This window comes from Channa argus, chromosome 20 (genome assembly GCF_033026475.1).
Source record: "Channa argus isolate prfri chromosome 20, Channa argus male v1.0, whole genome shotgun sequence".
In the NCBI taxonomy this organism is placed as follows: domain Eukaryota; kingdom Metazoa; phylum Chordata; class Actinopteri; order Anabantiformes; family Channidae; genus Channa; species Channa argus.
In genome coordinates, this window is record NC_090216.1 from 13,017,553 (window position 1) to 13,042,428 (window position 24,876).

Genomic DNA, 24,876 nt, shown 5'->3' on the forward strand with positions numbered 1-24,876 from the left:
CACATTAATACTTAACAATGTCTTTGGTTTATCAATCTGAAGTGTTGAGCATTAAGTGGATTTTTGTGCTCACTTAAACATCACATAGTAAAATTCAATTGAACCAGTTAAGTTAATAGAAATATAAGTCATAGCAGTAATCTTGATTACTTGAATTAAGCCCTGGTTTTGAGGTGAAAATCACATTTAAGCGATACTATAAGTCAAACTCATATTGGCTACAACATCCACTTTGCCAGTGTATGTTCAGCACATTACTGGTTTGTATGTAATTTAGTTGCTTTTCTTCTTTAGCTTAGGTTATTTACTGTATCAGTTTTTTAAAAATAGTTTATCTCAAGAAATTGCATCAGACTAGACTGTTTTGATAGCCTCAAACTGGATCTGGAAAGAGTCAGCTGCATACTGTAGTCCTCTGTGTGCAAGATCCCATGAGGATTGGGCATAGACCACAACTGTTTCTCCCACGTATCTTCCTCCATTTCCACCCTCCCTCAGCTTCCCTCTCCATCCGCTCTGTGTTTCCCTAACCACTGCTCCATAGCAACAGAACAACCTTCGCTAAGTGCTGGCTAAGAGGTTCATGTTCCCCCACTGTGCTCTAACCACAAACAATAACAGCGCAGATTGTTTGGCTGCCTCCATGACATTGAGTTTAATTGTAATGCTCCTCGGAGGTGAACTGACGCTCAGATGAGACTTCAGAGACAAAAGCACCTTTAATTTGGTTTCTGTGTGATTACATGTCCTCTGCTGTCATTATAGTAAAAAGGCTGGTAATCTTTATTTAGAGGTGATACAGAGGGCCAGCACAGTATGTTATTTTAGCAGAATGACACATGGGTGACAAAGCAGTTAATGACTTTTATATGCACCATCTCAGTCTCTTGGGAACTGAAGATTTTAGTCATAATTACTTATTTGCTCTATTGAGGCTCCTCTTTTACCTTAAAAACAGTAGATGCACAGTAGTGAAATAGGCTAAAAATAAGATGCACTGAAGCGTGAAAAGACATTTTACAACATTTTTCTGGAATGGTAGGAGTGGGATCGGTTCGATACTTACTAAAACGATACTTTAAAGATTGTGCTGGTGCCTGAACTGATACTGAAAGGCAACCTCACAACGGTTAGTAACTATTTTATTTTAAAGATTCAAAGATTATTTATATGTACAATTAACCAATAAATGCTGATGGATTATAATGGATTAAGTCGCTGTCAGTATGTGGTTAGATTTAACTCCATTGTCACCAGCTGCTATTTTTCTCCAAACCAAGTTGTCAAGTAACAGAGATCTTTAATGTTATTACTTTAATATTTTATAGAAAAGTTCATAGTTATTTTCAATTTTTTTCAGGTTATTGAAAGAATTGGGAACAGACTTGTAAGTTTCTGTCTAAATTTGAACACTGCTTGAAACCTAAAAGTTACAGATTTGCCCCACGAAACAACTTCTATAACGCAACACACGTAGAGACACAATCTGATGCCATCACACGTGTGAGTTTGTTGTATTATATTAGAAATGAGCTGAGAAATCAACCACTTTACAACTGTCCCTTGTTAGAGCTTAGGTTATAGGAATCTTCTACGTTACAAATGCAGCATCTGCGTTTTTTACTAACGTGAGTAAAGGCTGCTGTTGGGATCCATTGTTGTGTCTCCATTGCTGCACATTGCTGATTTGGCATTGGAATACACACACTGTTAAAAATGATGCATCTCTTTGCATCCTATCTCTAGGCATTTAAACCCCATTTAGGATTGCTGCTAGATTCACTAATAGTAGGCGTCAGCTGTCATCAGCACAAATGTTAGAGCTAAGTCTTCATAGCACTTGCAGTGATGCTTCTGTTACTTCCATTTCTGGGCACCAGAGGACAAATATTAAACTGCTGTGGCATTGCACTGAAATCTGCATTGAGATTTGGTTGGGAAGATACCGATTATATGGGCATCCACCAGGTTTGAGAACCCAAGCCTATGGATCAGTCACTAGAGAATACAACATACTCAGTGTGCATGTCACAGAGGGTCACCTGATTCACTTTTTGTGTTCTTAAGCCTTCACCTGCTAAATAGAAGTTCTCTAGTGGTATCAGTTTACATTATGTAATGTGGCGTATTTAGATTCAGTGAAGTGAAAAATGATTTCCACATCAGTTCTCCCCTGTAAAAGCTCAGAGGATGAAAAAGACCTCAGTACTGTATATTATTACACAAATGTCTGTATACAACTATTATGACACATAACCCGGAGAAAAATAATTGCTGTTGGTGGTGAGAAAGTACTGTTTGGTCCTGATGGTCCTATACAGAGTCAATGCAAGGCAGGATGGAAATACAAAATGATGTACTCAACCTAAATACTAGATAGGAAATTTGTTTCAAAAGAAAGTTTTAGTTTGAAAAGAAGCAGGTAAATACAGCATCTTAGTTTGAACTTTAGACTTGTTCCTGTTTGAACTTTGACCTGCCTGGCCAATCCTCTGCTCACTTTATTTTGATACATGTCAAGAAAACAGAAGGGAACAAAGCAATCCCTTTTATCTATATACAGCAGAGTGTGTAGGGAGAAGAAAGTGAGCAAGACCCGAGAAGGAGGACACGTTGGATTTTTAATAATCTTTATGAATAATAGAACGACCCCAGGCATACTGAGCACTGGAAAATGGGTATTATTCTCCAGTCCTTCTCACACCTTCCCATGATCTTTCTTGGACTACCAAAGAATAAAAATATCATAGAAAATCTAATAGTAAGAAAGACTACTTCTTCCCTCCGGTGTTTTTTGCATCATTGATGCAATGTGGAGAAACAGCTTTTTGTAAGATTGTTTGACCAGACTGGGTCTAAAATTAGCCTTTTGGCTCTGTAAGGTAAGGTGGCTGGTACATGGAAAAAACTTGGCCCAGCATATTACTTACCAGCCAAATTAATACATTGTTTTTTGTGCCACTTATACATAAGGTTTCTCCCGTGAGTTCAGGGTCGCCACAGCAGATCGTTGTCCGCATGTTGATTTGGCACAGTTTTTTTTTTTTTTTTTTAGTCGGACGCCCTTCCTGACGCAACTCTCCCCAATTTCTATCGGGCTTGAAACAGCGCTGCAGAGCTGGGAATGGGAAAGGGCTGTTGGGGGTTCGGTGTCTTGCCCAGAGAATGGGCAAACCACTGATCCTGTGGTCTGTGGACGACTGCCTTACCAACTGAGCTACAGCCGCTCCCTGGTATCATATTAAAAACTAAAAAACTGGTAAACAAATAAAGGGCAAAACAAATTTTAATATATTAATGACCAATTAATAATTTAATTAAACTGTTAAAAAGATCTCAAAATTCTACACTTAGTGCTTCCAATGTATGGATGACCTACACTCTGTACCGAACCTGAAGGCATCCCATCGTCGGTTTATTACAAGAAGAGAGGAAATATTCATACCAACTATAATCCTAAGTTAAAGGTAAAGAGAAATAAATTCCGCTCCAAAAAAGAACAAGGAATAGTAAAAAGGAGCGAAGGGTGATGGAAAGCGAAAATATGGATCAAACATGGCAAAGCAAAGATGAGCTGATATTTGAGAAAAGTAATGATGTGGCAACAAAACTGGTGTACAGTTGTGTTGATTAAAGATAATTTTGCGTGTCCTGCAAGCTGAGACTGCTGGTGTGATAATGTCTGCCAGGAGCAAGTCTGGCAACTGTTCCCCTGGAAAAGAGCTGGTCTAAGAGGGAAATAGAAGAGGAAGAAGACTTCACTGTTGAAGACTCTAATAACTATTTAATTTGCTTATCAAATTATTCAGAGAGAAGGCGGATGGACTGTGTAATCATTGAGGTCATCTTCCTATGTTCTTCTTGCCTTTCTGACTTTCTCTTTTAATCAGTATTTCTTTTGAGTGAAAGCCAAGATGGAGATAGTTTCTTGTCTGTGTGACTGGCTGTACATGGTTGTACCATAAGTGCACATGTACAAATAATTAAACCAGCACAGAAATACACCAGAAATAGGTTTTGTCTCATTTTCAAAACATCTATTACTTCATTACTTCACTTTAAGCACAGTGACAAAATAAAAACGCACTCTGTGCTGTGCAGTAGAAACATAAATCATTTGCCAGCTTCTTAATAGACGACACACACACACACACACACAAACACACGCACACACCCTCCTATGTTCCTTGGTAACCATGATTGCTACACAACATAATGTTTCTCTTTGCTACCCTGTGTTTTCCCATCTACCTGCACCAACTTGAAATACTGAGTTTAGTAATAAAAGGGACCATCATAAGGGAATAATAAAGAATAATTCACACTAGTGTGTAATTTGGTTCAGGATGAACTGTAATAACTGTCCTTACATTTGCTTGTACCAACAACAGCATCAGGTCAAATATTTATTTTCAATACTTCTGGTTCCCTGCAGAGCAAATAACTTACTAACTTAAGTGTTAATCGCTTAATGTAACCATGCTAAAACTAAAGTAAGATGGTGAAAAGGTTAAGCATTATGCCTGCTAAAGATCAGTGTTAGCATTGTCATTGAGAGCATGTTGCCATGCTGGTCTTATCATTTCCTTTAAGGCAGCTGTTGTTTTTATCTTCTAGATCGCATTCAAACTAACATGAAGCTAATCGCTTGCGCTGAAATTCAAGCCCGGCTGAACACTCGCATTACTGTATATGTATAGTTGTAACCTTAAACATTGGTGCTAGTTAGGTTTGACAGCTCTTTTGTTATTGATTACATTGGATGACTTTTGGTTCAGAATGCATTTTTGCATATATTAAGTTTGCTTCATCCTGCCCCTCAGGCCCCTTCTTATGCTTCCTTTTGCCCTTATTGGGGCACAAGCCGAAGTGGGTCATGCAGGAGCTCTGGTGGACTACTAGTCTGCTTCCCCCATAAAAATTAAAAGCCAGTGATTTCTATTTTTAGCTTAGAAAACAAAAGCACCCGTGTCTGCTGAGTAAATTATGGCAGACAAATGCTCCCTTTGAATAAAAATGCCCACTCTTATGACTGTCACGTCTGCTGTGATTAATGCCTGCTGGTAGGTGATGTCAGTGTGTTTGATACCTTAATGTGTCATGTTCTATCAGTGAAGTCAGACTGAACCTTCCCTGACCTTCATTAAATTATTGATGCCACCTAGCGACTGCCGATTCATGGGTCGTCTTATTGAGCGATGTTTGTGGTTTAGTAATTTGATTGTTCATCTTTGAGATCAGGACCCGTGTACCCGTGTACCCATAATTCCCTTATCTCCCTTACTTAGCTTTATCATTAGGGCTGCTCCTCAACCTATAGAAAGCTAAAAAAAGTTGAACCATTAATTTATAGGTACAATCTACATCTGGTCCCAGCTAGTCCCTAACGCGATGTGGTTGGGTTCAGGTGTACTGCATTGATACACAAAATATACCTATTTTGTGTCTGTATGTGCAAATTATTCTTGCAGCAGTTTTGTTGTTGTTAAGCTGCTGTGGTTGTGTGTGTGTGTGTGTATGTGTGTAGGACGGAGGAAGTTGCGAGTCGTGGGAAAAAGATATTGTCACTTCTGACAGACTTAGGAGGAGGCTGACTGACAGAGGTGAAATTGCTTGGGAAAAGATGTTAGGCGGTTCCCACCTCTCTGCCTTCTCCTTGCTCCCCCTCATATTTCCTTCAACCTCCTGTCGTTCAACCATGTAGTTTGAACTGCTTTAAAATTTCTCTCTCTCTCTCTTTTTCTGCGTTTTTGAGGTATTCCATCTATTTCCCATGGGTAACTGTCGAATACAAAGGGGAGGGGATTGAAATAAACTGTGTTCTTTGTGTGTGTGTCTGTATGCGTGTGTGTATGTGTGTGCATGCGTATGTGTGTGTAGCTATGCATCAGGCCCTGGACACACTGAGTGACAGCACAAGCTCTACAACTGCCAATGACCTGGACCTCATCTTCCTCAAAGGCATCATGGAGAGCCCAGTGGTGAGAACAACTTCATGCAGTATGCAGTACACCAATAAATGTGTTGTGTGAAAAGTCATGTAGGAAATTTAGATATTTCTGTTGCACAGGCGATGGATAAGTGTATAAGAAAGTAATTTAATGTAATTACAGACCTTTCACCACAGATAAAGGCTAGAGATATAAAGGTGTATGTCTGTTAGTGTAATCACTGAAGAAAATAGGCATATTTTATTCTTGCAATCTTCAATTAGAATGCATTGTGTTAAGTAGCTCTGCATTTATGCATATTGCACACATGCCTTTAAAATTAAAATAATTTATTAAATTCTCATCATTTGCATTTACAGTTTTCTGCAATACCAAATGACATATAGTGCAGAACAAATGATTATGTTTTCACAGAGATTTGCATGTGTTAGGGGGGGTGTTGTTAACAAGACACTGCAAAATGGAAAATTGAAATTCACACCCGTCTATAAATTTACATTTTAAATTTCAGCTTTCAATAATTATCCTAAAAAGCCATCTTAAATTCATCAAGTTCAATCACATTAACATGTTAATGGTCTTGCTTCATTGTTTTCTCATAAATTGAAAAATGCAAATTAAACAGGCATCTGGTGACATATTTTTGCTCAGTTTCGCGCTGCATAGGCAACAAAAGCTTTGCTGATATGCTCATGATCCAAACCATACAACCTTATCTGTGAAGGAACCATCCGAAAGAAGAAACCAACATCTTGATGTCTGAGTGTCATAGGCTTGATCCATTTACCATAATTAAGGGATTTGCAACTGAATATTCAATTGTATCTACTTTAACAGTGCATCCAACTTTTCACATTTTGTTATGTCAGAGCCTTATTTCAAAATGGATTCAATTATTTTCCTTAAAATACAAACAATACCCCATAATGACAACATGAAAGAAGATTGTGGATAATCTTCAATTATCAAATTTATTAAAAAGAACAAAATTACATGTACATAAGTCTTTGTTGAAGCACCTTTAGCACCAATTACAGCCTCAAGTCTTTTGAGTAGGATGCTACAAACTTGGCACACCGATTTTCTCCCAAGCTCCATCAGAGTGGATGGGGAGCATCGGTGCACAGCCATTTCCAAGTCTCTCCAGAGATGTCCAATCGGGTTCAAGTCTGGGCTCTGGCTGGGCCACTCAAGGACATTCACAGAGTTGTCCCGTAGCCACTCCTTTGTTATCTTGGCTGTATGCTTAGGGTCATTGTCCTGTTGAAAGATGAACAGTTGCCCCTGTCTGAGGTCCAGAGTGCTCTGTTACAGGTTTTCATCATGGATGTCTCTTTACATTGCCACAATTATATTTCCCTCAATCCTGACTCGTCTCCACGTTCCTGCTGCTGAAAAACATCCCTACAGCATGATGCTGCCACCACCATGCTTTACTGTAGCGATGGTATTGGCCAGGTGGTGAGCGGTGCCTGTTTCCTCCAGACATGACACTTGGCATTCAGGCCAAAGAGGTCAACCTTTTTTCATCAGACAAGAGAATGGTCTCATGGTCTGAGAGTCCTTCAGGCAGGCTGTCATGTGGCTTTTGCTCAGGAGGGATTTCTGTCTGGCCACTCTACCGTACAGGCTGATTATTGGAGTGCTGCAGAGTTGGTTGTTCTTCTGGAAGGTTCTCCTCTCTTCACAGAAAAATGATGGAGCTCCTTCAGAGTGACCATCGGGTTCATGGTCACCTCCCTCACTAAGGCCCTTCTCTCTCTGAGTTTGGCTGGCCGGCCCACTTCCGGAAGAGCCCTGGTGGTTCCAAATTTCCATTTACAGGTGATCAAGGCAGCTGTGCTCATTGGGACCTTCAATGCTGCTGAAGGTTGTCTCCACCCTTCCCCAGATCGGTGCCTCGATACAATCTTTTCTTCGACGTCTACAGACAATTCCTTGGACTTCATGGCCTGGTTTGTGCTCTGACATGCACCGTTAATTGTGGGACATCGTATAGACAGGTGTGTGCCTTTTCCAAATCATGTCCAATCAACTAAATTTCCTACAGGTGAACTCAAATCAAGATGTGGAAACTTCTCAAGAATGATGAGTCGATACAGGATGCACCAGAGCTCAATTCAGTGTCATGGCAAAGGCGGTGAATACTTATGTACATGTGTTTTTTTTATTTTTAATAAGTTTGCAAAGGTTTTAAACAAACTTTTTTCATGTTGTCATTATGGTTTATTGTTTGTAGTATTTTGAGGAAAATAATGAATTTAATACATTTTGGAATAAGGCAAATTTGTAAAAAGTAAGTGAATTCTTTCTGGATGCACTGTATATATTTTATGCTTTTGCTAACTTAAATTTGAGTCATCTGATAAAAAAAGTAATGTGTTTTCTGCTATTTCACATGTATGTTAAAAGAGCATCAAAGCTTAAATTATGAACTTTAGTCTCACGGAGCAACGCAGCAAAGATGTCTATATTTTTACTACTAACTTTTTTACTGTTTCCCACCTGTCAGTCATTTTAATAAGGAAATACAACAATTTGTTGCTAGTCAAAGCAAGTGATTAAATAACAATCAGAGTAAGCAGTACTGGTTTTTTGACCGGGATGACAAGAGCAGATGGAGCAGCAAACTATGTGATCAATGCAAAGTACAGAAAATCAATCTTTAGGTTCTTTATTCATTCTAAAAACGTTTTTGTATCATTTAACTCAACATCTTTATTTGGTTTATAGTAGGTACTGATATGTATCCATATGTTTTTGTTTACATTTAATAAAGCAATACTCAAACACCATGCATCGTTAATTATTATCTGTAAAAATAACAAGATCATTGTTTAAATCAATGGCATTTGTACAGATATCTCTTGGGCAGATGGCCAGACTTTGAATGGAAACAAATGAGTGGAATTATTCCAAGGACATTATGCTTTTATCCAAGAAAACTCAACCATTGTTGGCAGTTATCTTTTATTGTGTTGACTGGCCTCAAAAATATGTGCAATCAACTCCTTTTTTAGAACGCAGCTGTTCAATCAGCTGCTTGTTTCTTGTCTCAACACAGCTTCTCACTGAAGCCTGGGTCTGGACTTGGATCTGAAATCCTTGCAATTCTTTAACCATTCTAGTGTAGAGTAGTGTGTGTGTCAAAATTGCTTTGCTAAATAACCTCCACTTTTAGCTCTAAGATGGAATGGTCTGTCTTTTTCTAACTCTGACTCCAGCTGATTTCCAAGCCACCAGAAAATTGCACTTTCTGCATGAAAACAGATATTTAGATGAAATTCCTCACTGTTTCTCGTTATGGAATACAGCTTTTTGAAGTGAAGGAAGATGATTGAAGGGGTTTAGCAGTGGCAGACACTCAGACAGAGTTTCATCCCATTTTTTTCATGTTCTATCTTTCCTGTTGATGTCTTCCTTCTCTATGTTTTGCCAAGAGCACAGTTTTACATTCTATAAAAAATGCAGCAATAAGGAAACGAAAAACTTTACTGCTTTGCTCTGCAAATGTATGACAGTTAAAAACTATAGATGCAATTCACATCATATCATGAAATTCAATCTTTGCCGTTAACCGTATGGTTAACCACATTGATCTTTCTAACATTGCACTGCTGGGGTTAGCTGAGATGCACTGTGATGAAAGCAGTTTGTAGTCATGAGGTTCCTAGGGGCCTTGGTCTGTGGATTACCTCCCAGACTTAACCAGAGCTGGAGGTGAAAAGCTGTGCAGGACTGAATTCCAGAAGCAGTTCTGTTAAGTTAATTTGGAGATGGGCGATCCACAGGGAGAAGCAGGGAAACCTGCATCACAAGCCTCCAACATTTCAAAAATCAGCCTCTTCTACCTATTTCCATCTTTATTTCTCTTTCTATCTCCTTCTTGTTTTTGTATTTTCACCTAACATTGATTTCCTTTTTTTCCTGGAGAAAACTGTATATGTATGTGTGCAAGCAGGTGTATAAGAGCGTGACGCCAGTGTGTGTTTGTACTGTATGAGGGAGCTCTGGTTGGTACTGCTGTATTGATGAGCATAAATGATGCATAAATGTAATGATGCAAGCCGTGCATAAAGTTGCCTCACTAAAGGGTATGAAAGAAGTTCTAACAGCATAGATTCTCTTGACCCCATGGTGGATGCATAAACATTTAAAGTAGCATTTAAGTTGCTGAGAGAGGAAAGAACACACCAACAGAAGACTGGTGGACATAGGAAGGGTCCATTCATGTGTACAAATGGCATCGGGACTTTGTGCTGAGTGCACCACACTCATTACAGAATGACGCATTCAGCTCACAATTCTGTAATGAATCTAAATCATGATTAGACTCTCAATGAACAGACATTGACAGCAGGAACTATCATCGTGAAAAAGAGCTTCCGCAGTGCTCAATTATCGGTTATGACTGTGGCACAGACTCCATGCTTGGCTCTTTATCTAACTGAGCAATCAGGACTATTAGAAGAGCAAAATGAGCTGACCCTTGCTTTTACACATTCGGTTAGGCACCCTGTTCTTTTTAACCTAATTAAACACCATCACATTTACCTGATCAGACTATAAATTAGAGTCCAAAGTCTTTGTAAGGTCATGCCACATGGCTTCCAAAACAATGAATTCTGGTTTTATTCGAAACAGCTTGTGGAAAACAATTTAGTTTTTATGTGGCAAGCAGTCTAATTCGGAAACTTATTATCCCATTTCCAGCCAGCTGTTGACATTTAGCTGAAAGTGCAGGCCCAGAATTAATGCATATGTATCTAATATAATACTGCAAGCTCACCATAGAGTAACCATCTAATTTGACCTTATGTCTTTGACTGTTGCCTTGAAACTCTTTAGAGTGCAAATTTGAGCAACAGTGTGTGTTATTTCATGTGAATTAAAGCTTTTATATCTAAAATAAAAAGCTTTTCTTTTTTAAAGATTTCATTGTCTTACTTTAAGTAACCTCTTACCTTTATCAGCTTTGATGGACATCAGAGTCACATTCATCAAATACAAGCCACTAAGCTGTGATGGCTTCTAATTACAAGAAGTTAATCGCATTTTCAATATTGGAGATGAGAAGACTAGCTAACTAAATTAGAAAGAACTGTCAGAAATATCTCATGGAGAACACTGCTCTGTCATTTGCATCTTGCCTTGAGAATAGGGCTGCCTATTATGTTTTATCTAGGTGGGCTGCGCTATCTAGGTGGAGAGGAGAAAGATTAGCAATGTCTTGTAACAATGTCAAAGCCAACAATTCCACTGCTTGGCAGGGTAATTGCTAAATAATTAGTCTCTGTTATACTCTATATATTAATAACCTAAAACTGCCCGAGATACAAAGCATGCTTATCTTAGTATTTGTGATGTAAAGATTCATTTTATATCATCAAATATTACTGTGGTATCAGAACAGACACAGTTAGGTCACCTCCATTGCTATTAAATAATCATATATATAATATATGTATATGTATATGTATATATGTATAATATATATATATATATATATATAATCATATAGCAAAGTGTCCATGCTTGCATTTTGTCCTAGGGCCAGATACTGACAGCTTGCTCCATCAGGTTACAAACAATTCTGCCAAAACACCAAATGTGCAAAATCTAGATGCTGTATCACTGAACAGGGCTGATGAGCTCGGTGTGTGTGTGTTTGTGTGTGTATGTGTGTGTTACATCCTTGTGGAAATAATTTGTTTGTGTTGTGCTCATGTCCCTGTGTGTGCAGTATGTCTAAGTTTACATGGTGATTTTACTATGAGAGTGTGTACGTGCAGGCATTTCTGAATCTTATTTGCACGTGTGTATGTGTGTGTCTTTGTGTGAGCGTGTGCGTGCATGCTCCATATCCTGTCTCTCAGCAGGGATTCTTCCTCTCTTTCTAAACAAACAAACGTCGTAGCTGCCAGAGTAGTAGTCCGTCCCACCGGACAAATCCTCTGTGGGATCCCCTGACCATGTGAATCCTCTGATACAGGATCACTGGATGTGCATGTGCAAATTGTGCCACTGTAAATAATTTGCATGAGGCGTGGAAGTCCTGTAGGCTCCGGCAGGCGTACACTTTGTAGTACAGTGCAGCTTCTACCATAGTGTAGATATCTTGTTTATTTCTCAAACAGTATCAAATATTAAACCTATTTCTGTCATAGAAATATCAGAAAAATCCTGCTCCATAGTACACAATGAGACAAAAAAACCCAACAGACAGGAATGAATGAAATTGTTCATTTTGTAACTGTGACCCTGGAGCAGAGGTGTGAAAGCCTTGTCCAGTAAGGAAAGGCCCATGTGTCCTTGGAAGCAGAGGAGGAGAAAGTAAAAAATTAATGTTCCCTGAAATATTGATGTTTCTCCTCACACACTGAAAAACCTACAGGGCACAAGATTTGACTCAAGTTTGTTTCATTTTCTTGGTATTTGTATCTTTCAGAAAGGATTTATGAGTGCAGACTGTGTTCTCAGCAGGGTTTAGTTTCAGGTTGATGTTTCTGTTTGTTAGCGCACCCTTTTACTGTAGTAGTGAATCAAAACAAACACACTCGCGGTAGTCAGAAAACATTTCATTATAACTCAGCAAGATACAGTAACCACTCACTGTGAAGGTGCACTGATGTACTGAATTCCCTTTCAAAGACTGAAAGTTTGTTCAGTGTAATATAATGTGGATAGACTCAGGCTGTCAAAGCATCACGGAAGAAGTAACCCACTGTATTTATCACTAAACTCCAGGCTCATGAGCGGTTTGAGGAGCCCAAGCTCGAGGCTGTGAGGGAGAACAATGTGGAGCTGGTCCAGGACATTCTCAAGGAGCTCAGCCCGCTCGCACATACGAGCCAGGTGGCAGAAGAGCTGGTCCGCATTCTGAAGGAGCCCCACTTCCAGGTTTGGAGAACGGAGCTTACACAGCAAACACAGGAAACTGTAGCTTTAATTAACAGGCACTCAGGCTAAACCTTTGATTGCTTTTCAAACTGATGTTCGTGCCTAATGAGGCATGCTGGGCTGGCATGGATTTAATTGATTTGAAGCCACAGTAGTTGATGTGTTTCAGTCCATGCAGCATCCATTTGTTTACCATCTTTGTCGCCATCATCATCAGTGTGTCTGTCACCTGTGCTTCTGCTTACAGTCCCTCATGGAGACCCATGATTCTGTGGCATCCAAAAACTATGAGACTCCTCCTCCCAGTCCCTGTTCCTTCATGGACTCAGCCCTCAACAACCAGCCTGTGCCCCCAGATGCAGTTAGGATGGTGGGCATTCGTAAGGTGTCTGGTGAGCACCTGGTAAGTCTGCTTAGTTAAGGTACTGTACAGTGCAGTCATTTAACTACAATGGAGCTCTTCTGTACATTGTAAACTGATAAAACTCCTTAATAAATGGTCTGATTTGTGCTTTGGGAACAGCACATGCACTTAGTGTAATGAGAACGTTTTGTTGCATTGTTTAAATGAGAAACGATTATTGATTTTGCCTTGTAGCACATAATAAGAGGTTGTCTGCAGGTAGGTTGACAGGATCTTGATTAATACCAAGGACTCAACTTTGCCAGGTACTCACTTCTGCCAACTGTCTGAGGAGTCATTCTTATGTTTCTGAATGGTCATTTTACAACATGTAGAAAGTTATTGATGCCACAAATCCACTTTCTTTGCAGCCAGCATCTACTTGCATTACAGTAATTATGGTGTAAGTTATTGCTACATTGGCTTCTCCGCGCAGACAGGGCGGCTTGGTCACAACACTCAACCTCACCTCCCTGTCTGTGTGTGCAGGGAGTGACATTTCGAGTGGAGAGCGGCGAGCTGGTGATTGCTAGGATCCTCCATGGAGGCATGATTGACCAGCAAGGTCTACTCCATGTGGGTGACATCATCAAGGAAGTAAATGGCAAGGAGGTGGGCAACGACCCCAAAGTGCTCCAGGAGATGTTAAAGGGGGCCAGTGGGAGTGTGGTGCTGAAGATCCTGCCCAGCTACCAGGAGCCTCACACACCAAGACAGGTTTAGTACTTTAAAAAAACAAGTTACAAAGTGCTTGACACAGAATAGAAATCCAAGAATCCTCGCACTATAAATTAAATAGAAATTTTGTGAAACTTAGCAAATAAAAAACAGAATTACTGACACCACCTTCTGTTTGAATAGTTGTAGGGATCTTCCATGTCGCAGTCTTGAGTATGAGATTTAATTTGCTGAAATACAAATATGGATTATAATTAGTTTGAAAGGATTTTCATCAGTCATGTAAGTACCACTCACTGTCCTCTCAGGAATCCTCACTGCCATCTGTAATCTTGCACTCTGTGCCAAGAGTCATTTATCTATAAGTCCTATAGGACTAGAAAACCTGCATTACGGTTTTGTCACCTATCCAAATGCAGACATTTTCTGCTTATATGTAATGGATCAATTATTAAAGTCACAAAGACAACAGAAAACAAGAGCTCACATATGACACTGGAGTTTGTTTTTGTCCACACAGTGTGTTTTTGATTCTGTTCTCCCACATGTATTGCACTTTGTTATATTTTAAATATGTGTAGGAAATTACTCAGCAGTGTTTATTTTTCACAGCTGAAAAACACACAGGGAAAAGCACTTGGTGTTCTGACTGTCATAGGTTTTAAACCAGCTAATGAACAGTAGCTTTCTAAGAGCCGGGAGAAGCCAGTCGCACTGAAAATGTGACCCAGTTTGCAGTGAAGGGAAACAGAAGGGTTATCTTCCCTGGTGATGTATTGCCGATAGGATGGAAGGATAGAGCGCGTCAGAGGATCTATTGTATACAGATAGAGAAGTGTTGGGCACAAGGCTGAGCGACTGACTGGTCTCAGCCTAAGAGAAAAGGAAAAGTAGAGCTTGAGAAAACCATGTTAAATTAATTGGATACAATAGACCAAAATATACTAGAACATAATCTAGAAGAAATGATGCAGACAGGGTTTGTCTGCTTGGATTATTACAATGCTTGATACATGTATTTGAAGTAACATTTTGCTGTGGGGCAAAAGGAAAGTTGCATAATTTTGGCACATAAGCATAAATGGTCAGTCCACCACTCCAGATTAAAATATCTCAGCTTAACATGGACAATGGTAGAGGATGTGTCCTGCTGACTTTGTGATCACCTCACTACCCTAGAGTCAGCTGGATTTGCATATATAGTTGTGTGAAATTGTGTGAAATTGAAATTGTCTAGTAAACTATTGAGGTTTTTTGGGTTTTTTTACTGACATCACCATGTCAGTTTATTTTAGCTGCGATAATGGTGTTTACTGTGATACTGTTACTTGTGTTACTTAAAATGTGTTTCCTCTGGCATTGGAATTGTTACTATTGACTGAACTTGTCATGGCTGCTTTCCTGATGAACTTGCTAAGCGATGGGGGTTATCCTGCTTGAGCTGTGTTAAAGTCTGTTTCTTTATCGAGATGTGTTACCCATTGAAATTGTATAATGTAATTTGTGTTTGACTTGCAGATTGGGCAGAAAGAAATCAAAAAAAGTCAAAACCAGTGTCTGTAACTATAAATCAGTTTATGCTGCAGTGAACTTTAATGTTCCATAAACCTAAACTAGCTCGTCTGCATGATGTCCTAACATTGAAAAACTGAATTACACATGAAGCACTGACATATAAAATGATGGGAAACTTCTACGTGTAGTCAACTAGAGCATCAAGTCAAGATATTTGGCAATTATGAACAATATCTTCGCCCCACTTCTAAGCATTTATGGCCAGATCTTGTATTCCTTTGGGTGATATTTTAATACATCTCAAATGGGCGACAGACTTTGACTTAACTAGAACAGGCTGGACCCCGACACTGTCTGCTGATGTTGCTCATCTGGACAGTGAAAGCATGCAGGCAGACATATGTGGACAGGCTCACACACTTAGGGGCTGATGACCCATATATGCTTCTGACATCACTGACATTCTGAAATGTCAACAGATTTACCAGACTTTGACGTCACTGATTTTTTTTTTTCTTATGTAGTGTTAAACCCATCTCCATACACAAGTCAGGAATTAAATACACGTTTTATAAGACAAGACACACATTACTCTAGTACTCGTACTCTTGTGACGGCCAGCTGACAGACACTCAATAAATACTGTCTTTAAAGCTTGTTATGAAGAGGACAGGGTAAGGCACTTGATCAGCCACAAGCAGTTTGTCAGATACATCTTGGTCCTCTTTTGTAAAGCTCACCATGACAATGTAGTCTTCATTTCAATACCTAAGATCTCCAAAACAACAACAAACAACAAACATAAGCTATATGCTACAAAGAACATCCAGCATGGCAGATTTAAGGTGAGCGGATGATGTCACGTGCGTATCCTCAAGTCATTGGATTTCCATAAAACATTCAAGCAGGCATACTGTATATGCCCTGTAGTTTTGAATGACTAAGACGTTGGTGTAGAGACATGATCAATGCCTATAATACATATGTAACTCCCATAAGCCATTGCTGTAGTTTGTGTTTAGTAGCCATTGATAGCAAACTAAACTGAGCTAAATCAAATGTTAACCTTATACCTGCATTTCAGCATTGTCATTGTGAGCATAGGAGCATGTTACCTTCCTAGCATTAGCATTTAGCCCAGGCTCTCGGACAGCACTGCTAACGTTAGCCTTGTGTTGTTCTTTTGGCCTGCAATTGGCCCAGATTATCTCAGATTGAGAGATTTAATCTTTGAAATGAAAAGCATGCATACTACCAAAAAGTAAGCTGGGAGGCTGGTGTATGAAATTGTGAATTGTCATCCTAAAGGTTAGACCTGCAGAAAATGAGGGCAGCAAATAATCTTCAGAAATGTGCTAAATTGTTCAATAATATCCTGACATTTTTTTGGAGTTTTCCACTGAAAATAGAGGCTGTTCTGTGCCTCAGATCCTTGAGCATTTAAAAAAGTGGATAGTTTGTGTAAAAAGACATTTTTGCAGTATATCATCTCAAGACCTTCCTTTGGCAAAACAAGTTTACAAGTGTTTGGGTTTCCTTTTTTTTGTTATACCAGCTGTGGATATCAAAGGGCCTACTTGAACACTTAACAGAGGCTGTGTGTCAGTGATATTAGGAGTGATTTGGCTGTGCTCATACAGCTAAGGGCTGTGTAGGTGGATGTTGCACTGTGCAAAGAGTTGTGATGATTAGAGTCATTCCCAAAAGTTCTCTCTGAACGTAATCCAGCTGTCTGTGTTTCACGCCTGAAGCTTGGCTGTCACATGGTGACTAAACTCAACTGACAGTTCCCTTTGGCCAATGCAGACTGTGATTGTGTGTGTTTAAGTGTGTATGTCTGTCCACCCATCCTGTCCTCACGGGGAGATCGAACACACACATACACACATACACACACACACACACACACACACACACAGAGTACAGTAAGAGCTGGCTTTTTTATGTTCATGCATCAGTTCAATCCGAGAAAAAGCGTCAAGTGCAGGGGGATGGGATGGTTTCCATGGTTACACATTTTGTCTCTCTCTCTCTCTCTCTTTCTCTCTCTCTCTCTCTCTCTCTCTCTCTCTCTCTCTTTATTTGTCTTTCTGTCTATCTCTCTTTCTATCTCTCAGACTCCTTGTCCTGTCAGTGGGGGTTGGGATTATGAGCTGGACCCTGTAGTCTTGATATGTTGGGAAAGTGAACTGAGAGTTGGAGTAGCCTTCAAGTGGGCAAGGCATTGTCGTAGTGATGGACTCTTACTCAGCCAGTCCATCTACCATAAATCATATTCATACACCACAAGCTGCAAAAGTATATAATTTCACCATGATTTAAAGATACTTTCCAAATCAATTATGCATTTAACATTTAACAAGTCCTCTCTTTACCATCTTTATCCATCAAGGCCTTTGTAAAGTGTCACTTCGACTACGACCCATCACATGATAATCTGATTCCCTGTAAGGAGGCAGGATTAAGCTTCAGCAGTGGGGACATTCTTCAGATTTTCAATCAAGAGGACCTCAACTGGTGGCAGGTGAGGACAGCCTCCAGCCTTTCCAAGCAGCTTGCAAATTTCTGTTTTTATTAACTGGCTTGTTCACTCTTTTTTTTTTTTTGGTCTTTGCATGTATGTTTCCCTTACAGGCCTGTCACATAGAGGGCGGTAGTGCCGGTCTAATTCCAAGCCAGCTGCTCGAGGAGAAAAGGAAAGCGTTTGTAAAGAGAGATCTGGAGCTTGCTACCACAGGTACATCTCTCAGCGGCACACAGCAGAGCTCTTCTCATTATGCAGATTCGACACCGGCTCGTCGCTGCACAAACACACCGGCAACAAAGACAACATCTGTTCTCCTCCATATCATACAAGCATTTCATCTGGTTCTGGCTGCTCATTCGCCTCTCACCTCTCCAGTCTGTTACTATGTCAGTGAGCACTGGAGAACTGGTAATGAGCATCCTGGTGACTCAGGCAGCCTGATCCAATCTGCTGGTTATTAAGGGTCTGACATTCACAAACCCCAAGAAGGAGAGTTAATTGAGGAGTGGTGATAAGAAACCCCTTAAACACAAACCTGATCAATAATAATGTCATTTCCTATGAGATGGAGAGTGAAGCCAGGCTTTGTTCCTTTTGATTTATCTGCTCCAAACAGAGTCCTCAGCAGCAGCAGCACAGGTGGTGAGTCACAGTGAGCTGCATGCCCTTCACTCGTGGAGGAGAGGAAGATGACAGTCCAACTGTACTGCCCTTGGCATCTGTCTACTAGCACATTTCCACATATTGCACCAAATCAGAGCATGATTTGATTAAAACACGTGAGCATAATGTGTGTGAATATGAGATACAATAAATATTGATCCAGTTAATAAATCAGTACCTTCAGGTATTCATGATGGAGCGATTGCAACAATTATTTCAACCAATCCCCCATATAAAACAACATAAAAACATTGTAACTTGCATCACTTTTTTCTTAGGTAATATTTTATGAAATCAAGCGTTTTAAGCCACAACAGTCACAAGAAAAAACAGAGAAATCCTGGAGGGACTGATATTATTTATCAAAAGTCCTTCAGAATCAGCAGTGGCTTTACTTAGCAAATTTCTGAGCTTGATAAGTTGAATGTAACGACAAAAATGGTTAACAGAAAATCATATTTTTAATGCAAATCTTTATACATGACAAGATCTCTCTCTCTCTCACTAAGGGCAAATAATGATGACTGAAGAGACAGACACCTAGACACAGGTGTTCTCTCTTGTGGTAGACTGGTTATGCAGACCTGATGCATAGTGCCACCTTGTGGAGAATTCTCCCCTTAACCTTTTTAATGGATTCATGACCCAGCAGAGCTTTCACCTTTACACTATATCATGTTAACAGGGACTTTGTTGAAGTGGATGGCAGCGACAAGTGCCAGTGTTGATAGTGTTTTGTGTGTTTCTGTCTTTCTCAGGTCCTCTGTGTGCAGGGATGGGTGGGAAGAAGAAAAAAAAGATGATGTATTTGACCACCAAGAATGCAGGTACACCAAATTTCTATGCAATCTCTAACTTCACAGGCTTTTTTGTAGCTTAATTGGATTTGAAACAATACAGTGTAGTTGTATTTTGTCATGTTCATCTCTCTAATTACCAAATGTCTAGAATTTGATCGCCATGAGTTGCGGATCTATGAAGAGGTTGCCAAGGTCCCGCCTTTCAGGAGGAAGACACTGGTGCTGATTGGTGCACAAGGAGTAGGCCGTCGCAGTTTGAAGAACAAGCTGCTGGTGTCAGACCCCCAGCGGTACGGCACCACCATCCCCTGTGAGTGTAGCCAGTCACTGTCACATTAAACCCCAAACTCTGATGTGTGGACATTTTTACTCTTTGTTGGCAGAGTATCTGTTGATTTGTTGCAGGCTGTCAGTTCTGTCCTACTTTTCACTTAGACTGATGTTTATCTTTGCCATTCTGGTTGGTTCTAATTTCTAATCATTTATTTAAAAATACAGTTTTTCCACTTTTTTCAGTTTGACCTGCCATTTTACCATATTAGTGTCTGTTTGCACTATGTCAAACAATCAAAATCAAATCAAAATATTCAAATGACATGTTTTATTTGTTTTTGTTAATCAAAGTAAAATTTTGCCCTTAGTGATATATTGCGGGAACAGATACTGATTAATCTGTGTTTGGATCTTTAACCCTAGTCACCTCCAGAAAACCAAAGGTGGATGAAAGAGATGGTCAGATGTACTCCTTCATGTCCCGCAGTGAAATGGAGTGTGACATAAAAAATGGCCGTTTCTTGGAGCATGGCGAGTATGATGGGAACCTGTATGGGACAAAGATTTATTCGATACATGAGGTGATAGAAACAGGAAAGATCTGCATCCTGGATGTCAACCCACAGGTAGAGGACATGAACTCTTACCATACTTACTTACCATCCTGTCTTTTGCTTCAATCATTTGTCAGAATTCTAGATTAAAACCAGTTGTGTACATCTTCTTGCTGTTAAAGTATTTTCAGGCTAAACACATAATTAATATTTTTAAAAACACATATTAAAACTAATTTGGTTTAACTAATTTGTTAGATTTTTATTGCATTCAAGATTTATAAATGCAAGTTATTTTTCAGTAGTTGCTGTGCAATGACACAATTTTGTTAAGCTGTCCCCTGTGTGTTTTCCTCTAAAGGCACTCAAAATCCTGCGGACATCAGAGTTCCTGCCCTATGTCGTGTTCATTGAGGCTCCAGATTTTGAGGTGCTCAAAGCTATGAATAGGTCAGCAATTGAGTCAGGAGTGATCACAAAACAGTTAACGGTGAGTGTGTGTATTTTCTCTTAAATGTGTAGTTTACCATTTTGAGAAAAAACTGCCCTTTTCTGGCTAAGAATTAAAAAGATTTGTCCCACTCTCGTGTCTGTATGAGACACATGAAGCCACACGCAGCATCCTGCTAGATTAGCAGAGTCTGTTGAAAAGTAACAAAACACACCTGAGAGCACCTCTAACATTTACTACTTAACATTTCATATCTCCATTTCTTGTACAGTATGGGACCAGTTGCCAGGCAACTAGTAGAAACTCCTTGAAGTTACTAGAAATATTACAGTTGCTATACAGTCCTCTGTACAGACATGAGACAAGCATCTAAGAGTGTTTCCATTATACATACATAAAATATTTTTACATTTGTTTCTCTGTCACAGTCTCACTGCACAGACCGAATTTTGTTTTCATCAAATGTGTCAGTCTGCACTTGACCATAACTCTAGGAATCCCTGATTTTTTTTTTTACCTTTCCATTACTTATTATTTTTTTCATCTGGTATGTTCAGTGAGGCATAAACTCCCCAGACAGTTGTTTAAATGGGTCAAATCCCCTGTTATTTTAAATGATTTGAAAGAAAATCTGTAATGACTCATCAGGCTCCCAACATCACTGAACTTTCTGGTTTTACTTTGTTCCAACCTTTAGAGCAGCCAGTAAACTCAATCAGCAATTAAGAAAATCTATAATAACATTTATTCCTGCTGAGCAAATTATTTATTTGCAGTACATTTGTGATTTCAGTCAGTATGGTCCGACTGCTTTTACTTTCCTTGCTGATGAATGGAGCGATAACAGTTTTCACAACAGAAACGCTGGACAGAGGTTGGAGTCAGTGTGGATTAGGTGGAATAACACTTCACTTGTGCTTGTGACTCACCTTCACTGTGAATTTCCACTATGTCTTAGAGGAGAGCGAATAAGAACATTTCCCAAATTGTTGAACTTGGTCTTACAGTGAAATAAAAGATATTCCATATGTTGTTACACTAAAATTCCTCACAAGGACGTTTATTACATTTATAATCGAAATAAAATGTGTTTGAAGGCTATGTTCACATTACATGCTCAATTCCAGTTTCTTCATCCGTTTTCGTAACTGAGCATGTGTCACCGTAAAACAAGTAATCATTATGAGGTTTTCCTTTCAACTTAGCTTGAACAGAAGCTTCTCCATAAATGTAAAAACACCCTCATCTTTCCAGTCTATGTGTTTGATCTCCTCTACAGTATGTTTTTTGCACATACAAACTAATGACAACAAGCAATTTGTACAAGAAACACAATTTCCCTTTTGACCATTCTGACAGCAGTCTCATTGTTGATCTGATATGAATCCAATTTGTGACCAAATACAAAAGTGGCCTAGATTTGCAAATATGTGATTTGGTTTCTGTACACTTCCCTAAAAAAGTCTGATCTGAGTCACTTTAAGGGAGAAAGATCTGGAACAGTTCAGAATGTAATTTAATTTAATTGCACCTGTCCCTGACGTTACACCTTACAGGACTCTGAACTAAAGAGGACAGTGGACGAGAGTGAGCGCATTAAGAGAGCCTATGGACATTACTTTGACCTCTGCATCATAAATGACAGCCTGGAGGCAGCGTTTCGAGGTCTACGGTTGGCCCTAGATAAACTGTCAACGGAGCACCAGTGGGTGCCTGTCAGCTGGGTCTTCTGAGAGCCACCAGGAGCTCACAAGCAAGGTGCCAGAGCCAAAGGTCGGAGGAAGATTTGACATGCGCAGCTCTAAAGGAACCGTGCAGTTTTTGGTAGTGGAGGTCTTTTGTGAGGGGCTGAGTGTCATGTTTAAAGTTAATGACCAGCCTCATGTAGAGGGGTTTTGTACAAACTTAGTGTTCCTCTGTTGAGCCCAATGTCAATTTGTATTTTATTTGTCAGAAATGGAATAATTCTATTGATATTTGTTTTGAAGGATTTAGAATTGATTATGAGGTTTAGTGCAATAGTATGAGTGTGTGTATGTCACCATAAACGTGGACATTAGACATTAGAGTTACAGTATGCATACGTTTTGCAGACAACAGTGCTCTGAAGGATATAAACTTAATAGCCTTTCCAAATCTTAAATACTTTATGTAGTGTAATGTTTACATTGGATCAGTAGGACAGATTGGTTAAGGAAAGATACCAAATGTCATATCTGTGTCGAATTCTCCGTTTTACCATTTGATCACACAGTATGATTGTATGTATTCAGACACTATCTTGTATGTCTCCACTAATTTAAAATGAGCAATAGCAATAGATAATTTTAAACAAAAGCATATACATGCAATACATGTACTCACACACACAATGATATACTATATGTACTCAAAAGAGACGGTGAGAACAGTCAAACACACTTGCGTTGAGACATTTTAGATTAATGTTGAAGTCTCTGTTTTGTTTCCTTTTTTAATGTTGGTCACATTGTAGGTTTCCCATGTTGGTAAAGTTTCTGATTTGTTTGGCAGTAAGAGGGTCCGGTGAACTGATCAGTGTTTAAATGCTGCCTGCGCGATACTGATATCTGTAGCCCTGACAACAATTAAGGCCTAGTCAAAGAAATTTAAGGAAAACCCTGTAAACGTAGCCTACAATATGCACTGATTGTATAATGAAGGCAAGCATAAGACCTAACATTACAGGTTAGATAGCTGGTATTCCATTTTTGTCTTATTTATGATGTACATAAAGTAAAAATGTTTATCAGTGTCTTCTAATTTATACTTATTTTTGCCTTAACATGGTTCAAAAGCCAAGGAAACACTCTATTTTTTCATCGTGGAACATCTCACCTCTATCACTGTACATGTTCCTCCTTTCAAAATAGAAACAAAAAACCAATATAGGCAACTTGTTTAATAATTATTTTTATTTTCCCTTGAACTTGTAAGTACTGTATTGTAATAAAGACTATATAGCATAACAGAAACATTTCTTGGTGCTTTGATGATTCTGTTGATGAGTAGATATATTTGCACTTACACAGTACTTTTGATGTTCATAGAAAAATATATTAAAATTTAAAATGTTGCGAATGAAGCTTCATTGTCCATAGCAAGTTTCAATATTAATTATTATTAAATTAAAACATTATGTTGAAAATGTTTAGTTAGTGAGATGTCGCTATAATCCCTGTGGTGGCTGGTTTTGAGAGCTGGGTGCGGATGGTGAATTGGAAGGCAGAGGTCCTGTGGGTGACAGCCAGTGATGAGGAGCCAGAGGTAATGTGATAGGATACAGCTCATAGGCAGGCGGCGGGCCCCCTGGCCAAGCGTTTGTCAGCTTAGGGTCAAACTGCATGAAAACACAAATGAATTAAAAAAACAGATTTTATGACTCACAGTAATAAGTTATTTTATATCTTTCTGCAGTGATCTGATGACAATAGTAGAGAAAGCTCACGCACAAGTGAGTATGGAGGTGGGTGGTCCACAGTGCTGTAGCGAGGAGGAAATATGTCATAATGTATGTTCATATCTGCTAGATCTTCTTCCAAAGAAATAGTATGAACCACTGATGAAGTGTTGTCCACTTGTGTTCCCTGTATGGTGATGTCATACGATGCTCTTTTATGTTTTGATTGAAGATAGAAGCAGAGGAGTACCACAGCTATGGACAGCACCAAGACCGGGAATCTAAAAACGACAAATTTGTCGTGAAGTCAATAATTCCCTTCCAGTTTTCCCTACATTTCTTTTTGACTACTTACATATATTGAAAGATGGATACAGTCATGGCTGAAACTGTGTCAACCTGTTGACATTACTGGAAGGAAAGAAAAGAGACATTCAGTGCAGCGGCTGAGTTTTGTGCTATGCAGCTTTAAATCCAACCTGACAATTGTGTATGTGAAACACAAACTTTTATTGATAGAGAGAAATGTGAAACAAAAGAGTGACTGTGAGCTAGTGTCACAGGATATGATAATGTGTCAGCATTTATACGTTGTGAGTTTATGTCAGCTCATAATAACTCTGAGTGCTAAATGGCCAATCTAGAGTCATGACCTATAGTGACCCCGCAGTGTTGTAATGCCGGTGTAAAAACCAACGGCTTAGCAGTGAACAACAGAAAAGGTCAAATATGCTTGTTAGCAT

The 24,876-nt window shown here is 39.3% G+C and overlaps 1 protein-coding gene across 6 annotated transcripts in view; it reads left to right on the plus strand.

Annotated features, from left to right (window-relative positions):
- mpp2b (MAGUK p55 scaffold protein 2b) overlaps positions 1-23,817 on the plus strand; it is a 37,090-nt gene extending 13,273 nt beyond the window's left edge. For 3 of the 6 annotated variants that reach the window (XM_067488391.1, XM_067488392.1, XM_067488390.1), the window contains 11 exons: positions 5,881-5,981; positions 12,699-12,851; positions 13,099-13,254; positions 13,744-13,971; positions 17,840-17,971; positions 18,082-18,184; positions 19,396-19,464; positions 19,586-19,747; positions 20,134-20,336; positions 20,626-20,754; positions 22,272-23,817. In XM_067488391.1, coding sequence (XP_067344492.1) covers positions 5,881-5,981; positions 12,699-12,851; positions 13,099-13,254; positions 13,744-13,971; positions 17,840-17,971; positions 18,082-18,184; positions 19,396-19,464; positions 19,586-19,747; positions 20,134-20,336; positions 20,626-20,754; positions 22,272-22,448 — 1,613 coding nt within the window. In that variant the 3' untranslated portion in view covers positions 22,449-23,817. The remainder of the gene's footprint in view (positions 1-5,880; positions 5,982-12,698; positions 12,852-13,098; positions 13,255-13,743; positions 13,972-17,839; positions 17,972-18,081; positions 18,185-19,395; positions 19,465-19,585; positions 19,748-20,133; positions 20,337-20,625; positions 20,755-22,271) is intronic. The other 3 variants (XM_067488395.1, XM_067488394.1, XM_067488393.1) reach the window with 2 other exon arrangements.
- Positions 23,818-24,876: the final 1,059 nt, after the last annotated feature.